Source organism: Cherax quadricarinatus, chromosome 58 (assembly GCF_038502225.1).
Source record: "Cherax quadricarinatus isolate ZL_2023a chromosome 58, ASM3850222v1, whole genome shotgun sequence".
Classification (NCBI taxonomy): Eukaryota; Metazoa; Arthropoda; class Malacostraca; order Decapoda; family Parastacidae; genus Cherax; species Cherax quadricarinatus.
The window spans coordinates 13453544-13467379 of record NC_091349.1 but is presented as its reverse complement, the minus strand read 5'-3'; the positions used below and the strand labels follow the sequence as shown (position 1 = coordinate 13467379).

The following is a 13836-nucleotide window of genomic DNA, read 5'->3' as shown; positions in this document are numbered from 1 at the left end:
TTTGCAGAGGTGCTCAGAATACAACAGTCTAGAAGCATACACATATAAAGATACACAACATATCCCTCCAAACTGCCAATATCCCAAACCCCTCCTTTAAAGTGCAGGCATTGTACTACCTTATTATTATTATTATTATTTTCAACAAACCGGCTGTATCCCACCAAGGCAGGGTGGCCCAAAAAGAAAAATGAAAGTTTCTCTTTTTAAATTTAGTAATTTATACAGGAGAAGGGGTTACTAGCCCCTTGCTCCCGGCATTTTAGTCACCTCTTACAACACGCATGGCTTATGGAGGAAGAATTCTGTTCCATGTCCCCATGGAGATAAGAGGAAATAAACAAGAACAAGAACTAGTAAGAAAATAGAAGAAAACCCAGAGGGGTGTGTATATATATTTTTTTTTTTTTTTTTTTTTTTTTTTTCAACAAACCGGCCGTATCCCACCAAGGCAGGGTGGCCCAAAAAGAAAAACGAAAGTTTCTCTTTTTAAATTTAGTAATTTATACGGGAGAAGGGGTTACTAGCCCCTTGCTCCTGGCATTTTAGTCGCCTCTTACAACACGCATGGCTTACGGAGGAAGAATTCTGTTCCACTTCCCCATGGAGATAAGAGGAAATAAACAACAACAAGAACTAGAAAGAAAATAGAAGAAAACCCAGAGGGATGTGTATATATACATATATATGCTTGTACATGCATGTGTAGTGTGACCTAAGTGTAAGTAGAAGTAGCAAGACGTACCTGAAATCTTGCATGTTTATGAGACAGAAAAAAAGGACACCAGCAATCCTACCATCATGTAAAACAATTACACGTTTCCGTTTTACACTCACTTGGCAGGACGGTAGTACCTCCCTGGGCGGTTGCTGTTTACCAGCCTACTGCCTACATTATTATTATTATTATTATTATATTATAATAATCAAAAAGCACTAAACCTACAAGGGTCCATTCTTGTTCAAGATAGGCTTGATCAAATGCTACTGATAGATACCACTGTAGTGTCTGAGTGTTGGAAAAGAGGGTAGCAATCCGGGTACGAGTGATTTCTCAGAGGCAGTTTAACTATTTTATACCCAGTGAATGATGGGCATAAACTAGCAAATTTTGTAAACTTTAACCCCTTGACTGTCGCAACCCTAAATCCTGAGGTGTCTCCTGGTGTTACAAATTTCAAAAAAAAAAAAAAAAAAAAAAAAAAAAAAATTCCTATGAAATAATACAGAATCTTTTCCCGGTTGTAATGACACCAAAAGAATGAAATTTGATGGAAAACTGATGGAATTACGCTCTCACAAAGTTAGTGACCTCGCCAATACAGTGGACCCCCGCATAACGATTACCTCCGAATGCGACCAATTATGTAAGTGTATTTATGTAAGTGCGTTTGTACGTGTATGTTTGGGGGTCTGAAATGGACTAATCTACTTCACAATATTCCTTATGGGAATAAATTCGGTCAGTACTGGCACCTGAACATACTTATGGAGTGAAAAAATATCGTTAACCGGGGGTCCACTGTATTTACGAATAGGTGATTTCGGCCACTTTGAGCCCTGTTTTCGGCTAATTCCATTCTTCCAGTCGACCAAACTCATAGCTATTTCTTTAGAAATCCATTTTTTCTATTGATTGAGTACAAGAAACTGCCCATTTACAGATTTCAACTACCCAATAACATGGTCAGAAATTTGCAATTTGACCAATTTCACAAAAAATACGACAATTTCAAATTAGGGTGCAGAATGAACAATACAGACATTCCTGGCTCTAAAATAACATTTTCTTTGTTCATCAGTCATGTCTCCAGGCCCCTCTGATATTACTCTTGCTTTCTATTTTGAATTTTTATTCAATCAAAAAATAGAAGATTTACTGTTATGCAGACTACTGCAATATTGTAATACAGTGGACCCCCGCCTTACGAACGCATCGCGTTACGTTAAATCCACCATACGAAGCATTTGAATGCAAAAATTTTGCCTCGCCTCATGATAAAAAACTCGCCTTACACGTCCCACGTGTGGCCTCAGCGCCAGAGTTTACAAGCCAGCCAGTGCAGTGGTGGGATGTGAAGCGTGACTGGTCTTGGCAGGCCTAGCATTCAGAAAATGGCAACCGGCTCAGTAGAAATTCATCTCCAGAAATTGCTGTAATCGTCAGAATTACAGGCCCACCGCTGGCACCATTTGTGAGAAGGGGTTCGTGGAGATGTGATGGTTGGAGTTGAACACACTTGTTGGATGTTAATGCTTATATTGCAGACTGTGATAAGGGAGAGCCCAAACTGCCTGTCCTGTTGCCTGCTAGGACTACGGGGAACTGAGACCTAGGGCCGGGAGCGTAGCACTCACATCAGCATCACGTGACGTCACACAAGCTAGTCACTGGGCCTAGCAAGGGGTCGTGTATGTAAAACATATGGATGGTACTATGATACTCAGATAACATATACATATACAGGGAATCAGCAACTATGCTGACAGTGTTGGCAACCTGTACAATGACAATGTTATGGCCCATTTTAGGAAAGTCTTAAAGGAACGGGAGGCACAGAGCTCTATGGACAGATTTGTTGTGCAACAGAGGTCCAGTGACTCTCAAGCTGGTTCTAGTGACATTAAAAGAAGGGAAGTAACCCCAGAAAAGGACTTGCTACCTCAAGTCCTAATGGAAGGGGATTCCCCTTCTAAACAATAACTTCCACACTCTCCCCTCCTCCCATCCCATCAATTATCAAGAGATCTTCAATAAAGGCAAGTGTCTTGTATTCTCTTCTTAGTAGAGTAGTAATTGTGCATGTCTTCTTCAGTTTATGTGTATTAAAATTTATATTTCATGTGGTAAAAATTTTTTTTTTTCATACTTTGGGGTGTCAGGAACGGATTTTTTGATTTTCATTATTTCTTATGGGGAAAATTAATTTGGCTAACGATAATTTCGGCTTACAATGAGCTCTTAGGAACGGATTAATATCGTAAGGCGGGGGTCCACTGCAATTGTATAAATAATCTCAAACCATTCATGACTGAATATTAGAATGGCTACTTGGACATTTATTGGAAAATGACATCATTTGTTTATTTTTGAACATTCCCCTACTTAAGAGCTCCATTTGAAGGTTCTTTTCATAGTAAAACCAATCAAAATCACCTCTATTTCTATATGTTTTCCATTCTATCAACTGAGACCAAGAAAACGAGAATACAACCATAAATACTATACAAAAACAGATCACAAAGTCAGCATTTTAATTAAAAAAAAGGTCGGATTTTTTTTTTCTCATTATGCACTGCGTGCCGCAGGATTTTTTTTATATGGTGCACACTAACCACACAGACCCATTCTCTCACATGTGGGCCTAACCAGCTTTCTCCTGCTTCATTTGAAGCCGCTAGAATTTATGAGTATATATGTCAAAAACTGTGGCTCATAAGACGTATATATACGACCAAAACAGTCAAAGGGTTAAAACTCAACTTACATGGTGGTATTTACTGTATAAGTATCATTATTTTCTAATTCTTTTTTTTTGAAACAGCTATCTCCCACTATGGTAGGATGACCAAAAAAAGGAAAAAAGTAAGTCACCATTATTCAACAGTCTAAGTATTATTTTTTTATTATTAACACGTGGCCATTTTCCACCAAGGCAGGGTGGCCCCCAAAAAAACTTTTATCATCATTCATCCCATCACTGTCTTGCCAGAGGCATGTTTACACTACAGTTATAAAACTGCAATATTAACACTACTTCCCATATCCAGGAATTAAGCCCGGCCTGCCGGTTTCCCTGAATCCCTTCATAAACGTTACCTTGCTTACACTCCAACAGCACATCAAGTCCTAATTCATAGTGTAAAATGTAACAAAAACTGACCAAATAAATTAGAAATTAGAACACATTGAGAATTTTAAGCCTCTGTCTTGGTATGCTATCAATTTCAACCTTGTAAAACCATGAATATTGTATACAGTATATAAATAATATACGTACTATGTACAACAATGTTAATATTAAATATCATATCATTAATGTACAAATACATGTTTTCAAACATACATTACTTACCAATGAGTTGTTTAGATGGTTCGCAGTGTGGCTGTCTTCGTGGGACCCATTCACCACCTTTGTTACAAACATAGAGATCAGGCCCATGGAGAACATAGCCAGTGTGACATACAAATTGTTGTCTGGCTCCAGGTGGGTACTGCAGATCAGATGAGCCTGTCACCTCGATGTAGTACCCATTCATCACTGACTCGGGTGTCATGCAGCCTTGGCTTACTAAAAGAGGCAAGAAAATATTAATGAAAAATAAACTAACTCAAAAGAAGAAGCTCTAAAGCACTTGCAATTAAACAATAATTTTAAGTGTTAATAGGATAGGATTATCATCATACCTTATCTGAAGCAATAAACCTGTGTGGAGTTATTCACTACATGGGGCAACAGAGGCTTGATCCTCCATCTATTAATCATAGAAGACCCTATCCAACAGTTTGGAGGGATATGTTGTGTATCTTTATACGTATATGCTTCTAAACTGTTGTGTTCTGAGCACCTCTGCAAAAACAGTGATTATGTGTGAGTGAGGTGAAAGTGTTGAATGATGATGAAAGTATTTTCTTTTTGGGGATTTTCTTTCTTTTTGGGTCACCCTGCCTCGGTGGGAGACGGCAGACTTGTTGAAAAAAAAAAAAAAATGTAAACAACAAATTGGTCTCCATCTCCATGGGAAAGTGGAACAGAATTCTTCCTCCATAAGCCATGCGTGTTGTAAGAGGCAACAAACATGCTGGGAGCAAGGGGCTAGTGACCCCCTTCTCCTGTATACAGTACTAAAGTTAAAAAGAGAAACTCTTTGCTTTTCTTTTTGGGCCATCCTGTTTTGGTGGGATACAGCCAGTTTGTTGAAAGAAGAAGAAACTGGTCTCCACTATCCTACTGGGGTAACTACAGTAAAAGATAAGTTTGTTACAAATCTGATCTGGAAAATTAGTTAGCAGTCATTACAATAGCAAGATAACTAAATATTCACAGATGCACTTGTGGAAAAGACTATACAGTAAATAAGAAAATCAAACCAGATAAAAAGAAATGGTTACTGACTTTTTTTTTTTCTGAGGAACACATATCAACTTATTAAAATACAGTGGACCCCCGCCTTACGATGGCATCGCGTTACGTTAAATCTGCCATACGATACATTCGAACACAAAAATTTTGCCTCGCCTCAAGCGATTCGTCCAGGACACGTCCCACGTGTGGCCTCAGCGCCAGTGTTTACAAGCCAGCCAGTGTGGTTGCATCCACGCATACATTCGGTACATTTCACCTTATCCCAGTGTTTTTTGTGATTGTAACTGCAAAATAAGTCACCATGGGCCCCAAGAAAGCTTCTAGTGCCAACCCTGTGGTAAAAAGGGTGAGAATTAGTATGGAAATTAAGAAAGATTTTGAAGGGTTTGGGGCTAACCCTGAAAAGCCTATGCCAGTTGTGGAATCCATTGTGCCTACTTCAAAAATTAAGGAAATGTGTGCAAAGTGGGTTGAACTGCAAACTTTTATGGATGAAAAGCACCCTAACACAGCTATTGCAAGCCATGCTGGTGACTATTACAATGACAATGTTGTGGCCCATTTAGGCAAATCTTAAAGGAACAAGAGGTACAGAGCTCTATGGACAGCTGGTCAAGCTGGTCCTAGTGGCATTAAAAGAAGAAGGAAAGTAGCCCCGGAAAAGGACTTGATACCTCAAGTCCTAATGGAAGGGGATTCCCCTTCTAAACAATAACAACTTCCACACTCTACCCTCCTCCCATCCCATCAATCATCACCAGACCTTCAATAAAGGTAAGTGTCATGTATTCTATTCTTAGTAGAGTATTAATTGTGCATATCTTCTTAGTTTGTGTGTATTAAAATTAATATTTCATGTGGTAAAAAATTTTTTTTTTTTCAGACTTTTGGGTGTCTTGCACGGATTAATTTGATTTCCATTATTTCTTATGGGGAAAATTAATTCGCCTTACGATAATTTTGGCTCACGGTGAGCTCTCAGGAACGGATTAATATCGTAAGGCGGGGGTCTACTGTATCTATATTTGGAAATTAATATAATCTGTAAACAGTATATAATGCATCTGGTTTACACATGAGGCTTTGTGTGCAGTAAGGACATACTTGGCAAATTAAAGTTTTGAGAAAAACTGGATCAAAGTTTGCCAAGTGAACAAACTCAAAAACCATGTGCTTTGAGTAACTTCCAAAAAAATTACCAACATAAAATTTACAAATGTTGTGTACATTTCTGTATATACAACCAGCTTGGAGTAATGAAATATTAAATAAAAATAGCATATTAGTTGGGGTATTTACTGCAGCATGATGTATTAAGAGATTCTTTAGATAGTTGCAGAGCTGGGATGCATACCTGGCAGTCCAAGGGCTGCATGCAATCCTTGAGTAGCATAACTGCATCCCTCAATATAGTATGCAAAAATTCAACCTACCACTGATTTGTGACACTAAATACCTTTCAGCAGTTTCACTCAATTTATAAACTATACACTGCATAGCATATAATTCTTCGGTTAATAATGGATGGATGAAAGGGCTGTGCATCCCTGTTGCAGAAGACTGAACACAGATTAATACTCAAGAACACCTTAACACATCTGGAACAGCATGACTCTCAGAACTCATAATAGCAGAATTAATTATTCAAATGTTCAAAATAGCATGTCATAATAATCAAAATGCCAAGAAAGAGAATAAAACTGAATAGAAGGGTATTTGTTGTGCCCACTGATTTAGTTATGACCTGGAGTATCAATGACGGTTCCACCACCCAGTGATATATTCTCAGTTAGCTTGTCCAGCATGCAGTTTGAAAGTATTGCAAGTGAAATAGACTAATGGTACTCTATTAGTCTTCTAAATGCCTGGAAGGTTATGTCGAGGGAAAAAACTGTTCTTGAGCTTGCTCATATTGCACTCGACACCTCATAACTACTAAAAAAAAAAAAAAAAAAAAACACTTAATTTGTTAAAAAAAAAAAGAAGCAAATTATTAGGTCAAGAGGACATACCACACTCTGGCAGGTCACCAATCCATGATCCTCGACGGCAAGTGTGACTTGCACGGGATGAAGAATGGAGCCAATAGCCATTATTGCATGAATACTCAGCTACACTGCCCTCTGGAAAGCGATCTACTCCATTATAGTTCTGATGCTGGGAGCCAAGTAAAAGGTTTCCATGTTCCATGACTTGCACAGAGCCGTGAGGAATGTTGGCCGGAGGCTCGCACATCAGAACTGTTTCAAAATAAAGGTTATTTAGTATCACTTATGTTTTTTGATATAAGTGACCTGGATAGCAGGTGCTTCAAGGCATCTTAATTTTTACCTTCTTGTACTATATTAGTTACACATTCCCCAAGTTTAAGAGGTATGAATATGGATTATGATGGACCACACAAGTGTTGTTGGTGCCATCCATTCTGTATGCATACTTGTGTTCCTGAAGGTGACATAAGTCTGCAGGACTGTCTCACTAATATAGAATTTCTTACATCCCTCACATGCAATACTGTAAACACCTTCTCTGCCTGTAGTTCTGTTATCATTTAGAGTTTGAAATTTAAATTAATTTTAAAGTTTAAAATTATTTCCAAGACTTCAAACCCATCAAAACTACAGACACAGTAGAAGTACAGTGATCCCTCGTTTTTCGTAGTTAATCCGTTCCTGGAGCTGCTACTATTAACGAAATCTACGATTTGCAAATCAATTTTCCCCATAAGAAATAATGTAAATACAATTAATCCGTTCCTGGCACCCAGAAGTATTAAAACAAAAAAATTTTTTACATGAAATATACATGTAGTACATAAACAACACAATGGGAAATGATGAACGAAACATTAACAGCATAACACTTACCTTTATTGGAGATTCTTCTTAGTGTATGGGAGACTGGAGGAGGAGTGAGTGTGGATTGTTTATAGTTTGGAAGGGGAATCCCCTTCCAGCAACACCTCAGGTACCAATTGCTTTTCTGGGGTTGCTTCTCTTCTCTGTTTCTTAATGCCACTAGGACCACCTTGAGAGTCACTGAGTCCTGTCTCGCAAAATAACTGTCCAGAGAGCTCTGTTTCTGGTGTCTCTTTAAAACTTCCCTAAAATGGGCCAAGACTCTGTCACTGTACATGTTGCCAACATGGCTTGCAACAACCTTGTCAGGGTGATATTTCTCCATAAATCTTTCCATCTTACCCCACATAGCAAAAATCTCTTTAATTTCTGAAGAAGGCACCATCTTCCATCTCTCTTCCTCCTTCTCTGCAGCAAGATTCTGAGCTGCGATCTGTTGCTGTTCCTGCTGAAGCTCTTGCAGCTCCTCAGTGGTGAGCTCTTCGTTGTGGTCTTCCACCAATTCTTCCACATCCTCCAAACTCACATCCAACCCCATGGAACTCCCCAGTGCCACAAATGATTTTACAACAGACATAGGCTCATCAGGGTCAGTCCCAAACCCTTCAAAATCCCTCTTGTCAACACAATCTGGCCACAATTTTCTCCAGGCAGACTTCAAAGTCCTGGTAGTCACTCCCTCCCAAGCCATACTTATAAGGGTTATGCAATGGAGGATGCTGAGGTGTTCTCTCCAAAATTCCCTTAGGGTCAAGTGAGTGTCTGTAGTCACAGTCAAGCACCTGTGAAACACTGCTTTGGTATAGTTTTTTTTAAAGTTTGCAATGACCTGCTGGTCCATGGGCTGGAGGAGAGGAGTGGTATTCGGGGGCAAGAAATTTACTGTGATGAACCCAAACTCCTCGAAAATTAGGTCATCCAAGTTTGGAGGATGAGCAGGTGCATTGTCCATTACTAGCAGGCAATTGAGATCCAATTTCTTTTCCAGGAGGTAATTTTTCACACTAGGGCCAAACACTTCACTGAACCACTTGATGAAAATTTCCCTCGTGACCCATGCCTTACTATTAGATTTCCAAAACACACACAATTTACTTTTCATAACATTGTTTTTCCTGAACACTCTGGGATTTTCAGAATGGTACACTAGTAATGGCTTCACTTTGAAATCCCCACTAGCATTAGCACAGAACATTAGCGTCAGCCTGTCTTTCATAGGCTTGTGTCCTGGCATTGCCTTTTCCTCCTGTGTAAGGAAGGTCCTATTTGGCATTTTCTTCCAAAAGAGGCCTGTTTTGTCACAACTGAACACTTGTTCAGGTTTCAGTCCTTCAGCCTCTATGTACTCCTGGAATTCATGCACATATTTTTCAGCCGCCTTGTGGTCCGAACTGACAGCCTCACCATGCCTTACCACACTGTGTATGCCAGTATGGTTCTTAAATCTATCAATCCAACCTTTGCTGGCCTTAAATTCACTCACATCACCACTATTTTCAGGCAATTTCTTTACCAGATCATTGTGTAACTGCCTAGCCTTTTCACAAATAATCGAAGTCATAAGAGTATCTCCTGTTAATTGTTTCTCATTTATCCACACCAATAATAACTTCTCAACCTCTTTGAGTACTGGTGATCTCGTTTTCGTCAGCATAGTTACCCCCTTTGCAACAACAGCGTCCTTGATTTCCTTTTTCTTGGCCACTATGGAACATATGGTTGTGTAGGTTTTCTTATACATCCTGGCCAGTTAGGCCACACTTGTACCACTTTCATATTGATCAATGATGCTTTTCTTAAATTCAACCATATTTCTCACCTTCTTTACCACAGGCTTGGCACTAGGAGCTTTCTTTGGAGCCATGGTAGCTTATTTAGTACTTGAAAGCACTAAAATAAATGGAATATTATGAAATATTTCGCTGGAGCACGTGAGGGGACCTTCGCTCACTGGTAAACAATGCCAGACTGGCTGCCGCCCTGGCTCACGTCGTGGGTACACGTCCTGGACGAACTATGACTCGCGAGTCAACCTATGAAAAGCGAGCCCATGTTTATTCGAAAATACCCCTATGATTTCCGAAATATATGATTGCCGAGAACTACGAAAAGCGAGGGACCACTGTACAGTCAAACCTCGGTTTTCATATGCCCTAGTTTGTATGTAAAACCATAGTTATTCTTTATAATATGTATTTTTTGTTAATATTTTTGGGTGTCTGGAATGGATTAATTAGATTTACATTATTTCTTATGCTTAAGTTTTCATACGATTCAGGCTTTCGTCAGACTTTTTCGAACGGATTAATCACGAAAACTGGGGCTCCACTGTAAACAGCATTTTATGTGAGGGACATAACCAATTCTATAGCTGCAAGACAGCGCTAGACTTCAGACACACCTCCAGGAGCACAATATGCATACAGTATGGACAACATCTGTGCAGTCCATAGCAACCTGCATTTCCACCTTATGGGATAGAATACAACTGATATAGGTATTATGAAAACAAGAAAGCAAAATGGGGAAGCCTTTGGCAGTTACTATCTATCCCACCAAAACTACGGAACAAAATAGAGGAAAGTATATACAGTGGACCCCCGAGTTTCGTGATTAATCTGTTCCAGAGAGCCTGCCGAAAGTCGAAATTCACGAAACTCAAAACCATTTTCCCCATAAGAAATGATAGAAATAAAATTAATCTGTTCCAGACACCCAAAAATATTAAAATAAAATATTTTTTTACAAATTAAATAAAGATTTACATACTGAAAACAATCAGAAATCAAGTACATGCATATAAAAAATAATAATAACATTACACTTACCTTTACTGAAGACTTCTGGGTGGATGGAAGACGGCAGGAGGGGATAGGAGGAAGGTGTACACTATTGTTTGGAAGGAGAATCTCCTTCCATTAGGGCTTCAGGTAGCAAGTCCTTTTCTGGGGTTACTTCCTTTCTTTTTTTAATGCCTCTGGGAACAACTTGAGAGTCACTGGACCCCTGTCGCACAAAATATCTGTCCAGAGAGGTCTGTTTCTGGCATTTCTTTATGATTTCCCTGAAGTGGGACAAGGCTTTGTCACTGACCATGTTGCAGATATGGCTTGTTTCAGCTTGGTCAGGGTGATACTTTTCAACAAAACTTTGCAACTCATTCCACTTTGAACACATGTCCTTAATCACCGAAGAAGGCACCTCCTTCACTCTCGTTTCCTCCTCCTCTGAAGCAAGTTCCTCACCTGTGGTCTGATGCTGTTCCAGTTGAAGCTCTTGCAATTCGTCAGTGGTTAGCTCTTCCCTGTGGTCCTCCACCAACTCTTCCACATCCCCGTCACTCACCTCCAACCCCATGGACTTGCCCAATGCCACAACACCTTCCACAACAGGCAGAGGGTTGGCAGGGTCAGGGTCTGCCTCAAACCCTTCAAAATCCCTCTGGATCGTGTTCATCACTTTCTTTACCAAAGGGCTTGCACTAGCTTTCCTTGGGCCCATGGTGACTTATTTAGCAGTTGCAATCACAAAAACAATGGATTATTACGTATGAACCCGCGGGGTGATGGTCACGTGTTGGTAAACAATGGCACACCGAGCGTGAATGGCGTGGGAGACTGGCTTTGTGTGCGTGGTGACGGGCGGACGGGTACCAGACAGTCGCCGAATCACGAGTCTAATCACAAAACTCGAGGCCAAATTTTGCCGAAAAAACTTGCCGAAAGTCGAATTTCACGAAAGTCAATGCTGGCGAAACTCAGGGGTCCACTGTATTAGCAAAATCCATTGTACACACTGTTGAGGATCAAGACACAAAACCCCTTGACCTGACACTCAGCTCCAGGCCCTGCTCTCTTGTTATCATCTGACCATCTCCATTGACCTCCCACATCACATGACCTGATCTCAGGATGCTTGAATGCTGCATAAGGTGTTTTTGCTTATTTCTGAGTGCTAATAAAGCAATACTCTGGGTGAGAATAACATTTGATAAAGATTTCCCTGCTAAATGTGTGTTTAAAATTACTAGATTGTGTTCCATGCCTTCCTTTGATCTCACAAACTTCTTGAAAATGTTATAACACAACAGTATTTTGCAAGTGGTTAGCTGTTATATAGTTCTGGTGGCTGCAGGATCTACAAAAATGTTCACTAATTTTAAGATTTAAATCAAAATTCTTGTCAAAATTAAAATATAAGATGTAAGATTTTTTCTAGGTAGTAGGTTGCTAGACAGCAACCACCCAATAAGGTACTACCGTCCTGCCAAGTGGGTGTAAAACATAAATCTGTAATTGTTTTACATGAAAGTAGGATTGCTAGTGTCTTTTTTTTTGTCTCATAAGCATTCAAGATTTTAGGTAGGTCTTGCTACTTTTATTTACATTTAGGTCACACTACACATGTATGTACAAGCATATATAGACATACCTCTCTGGATTTTCTTCTATTTTCTTACTAGTTCTTGTTCTTGTTTATTTCCTCTTATCTCCATGGGGAAGTGGATCAGAATTCTTTCTCCATAAGCCATGTGTGTCGTAAGAAGTGACAAACATGCCGGGAGCAAGGGGCTAGTAACCCCTTCTCCTGTATACATTACTAAATTAAAAAAGAGAAGCTTTTTTTCTTTTTAGGTCACCCTGCCTTGGTGGGATATGGCTGGGTGGTTGAAAAAAAAAAGTAAGATTTTTTTTTTTCTGTATCCTCATCATTTCTATTCAATCGTTCCACAAAACTGAAGATTACTGAATCAGTTTGAAATAATAAGTCATACTTTTAAAATTGTACCATTAGTTCATTAGCTACCTTCCTTACTGTATATGTGATTGTAGTTAACTGCAAAAGAAATCCTAATATCCTATTCAACAGTCCAAGTCTAATTCTTAAGTAGTCTTTAAGTATTAGGATGAGTTTGCCCAAATGTATTGCATACTATACACATTAGTATTGCATACTAATGGCTTTCTTTTGTGCCTACCAATGTTTTATTACATGTAAACTATATATTATTTCTGTACTGCATAACTGAAATCAAATTTGTAGTTGTATTTGTAGAGATAAAGAATAATGAGAGTATTAATTATACTGTACCATCTTTTTAAATAAATGAATACCTTAGAAGCAAGAGGAATTTGGCCTAAATTAAAAAAAAATTGCAAAAAATATCATATGAAAAGCATGATGCATAAAGATGAGAAAATATTTTACATCTTATAAAGAAAAGAACCATAATTAAAGAGTAATAAATTTATCTCCTATACTGTACATGAATTTATTAGTAATAATGTTGGTAGAAATATCAATGTTAGGTAAAAGGGCACATGTGCAATATTGCCACAATAAAATGTTGCATTAGTTGCACGTGTCATTTTACCTAACAAGAATTTATTAAGCAAATACAATACTGCATGTACTGTGGGCCTTACAAGAAATGCTGTAAATTGTAGCCACATATAATATACCATATTTACTATATGCATTTCAATGTGAATAAATTTACTGTGACAAAACTTATTTAATTCTAGTCTCTATTTTCTCTTTACATTTCTTAGTCAAAACATTAGCTATTTCCAGAGTGAGACTGCTTAAAACACACATAAAATTAAAGTTAAACAACAAATAATAACTCACCTTTACATTCTGGAATAGCAGAGAGGCCAGAAGCAGTTTTCCACGTACCATCTGAAGTGCAATGCATATGTGACTCATCCAGGGAGACATACCCATCAGAACATCGAACCTTCACAATTTCTCCAATTTTATAAGTGTCTCTGGAGGGGATCACTTCCCAATTTAAGAGAGCAGAATGGTCACACGTGTCTAAAAGAAAAAAATAATAGAAAACTACAAGAACCATAAAACAAAATGAATGCGAAGATTTATTATATATC

The 13836-nt window shown here is 38.7% G+C and overlaps 1 protein-coding gene across 3 annotated transcripts in view; it reads right to left on the bottom strand.

The window, feature by feature from the left end:
* The window catches only part of LOC128698096 (sushi domain-containing protein 4), a 63005-nt gene that overhangs the window by 39570 nt on the left and 9599 nt on the right, over nt 1–13836 (bottom strand). For all 3 annotated transcript variants that reach the window (XM_053790199.2, XM_070097618.1, XM_053790200.2), the window contains 3 exons: nt 13577–13765; nt 7100–7327; nt 4077–4292 (listed from right to left, as the gene is read on the bottom strand). In XM_053790199.2, the coding sequence (XP_053646174.1) occupies nt 4077–4292; nt 7100–7327; nt 13577–13765 (633 nt within the window). The remainder of the gene's footprint in view (nt 1–4076; nt 4293–7099; nt 7328–13576; nt 13766–13836) is intronic.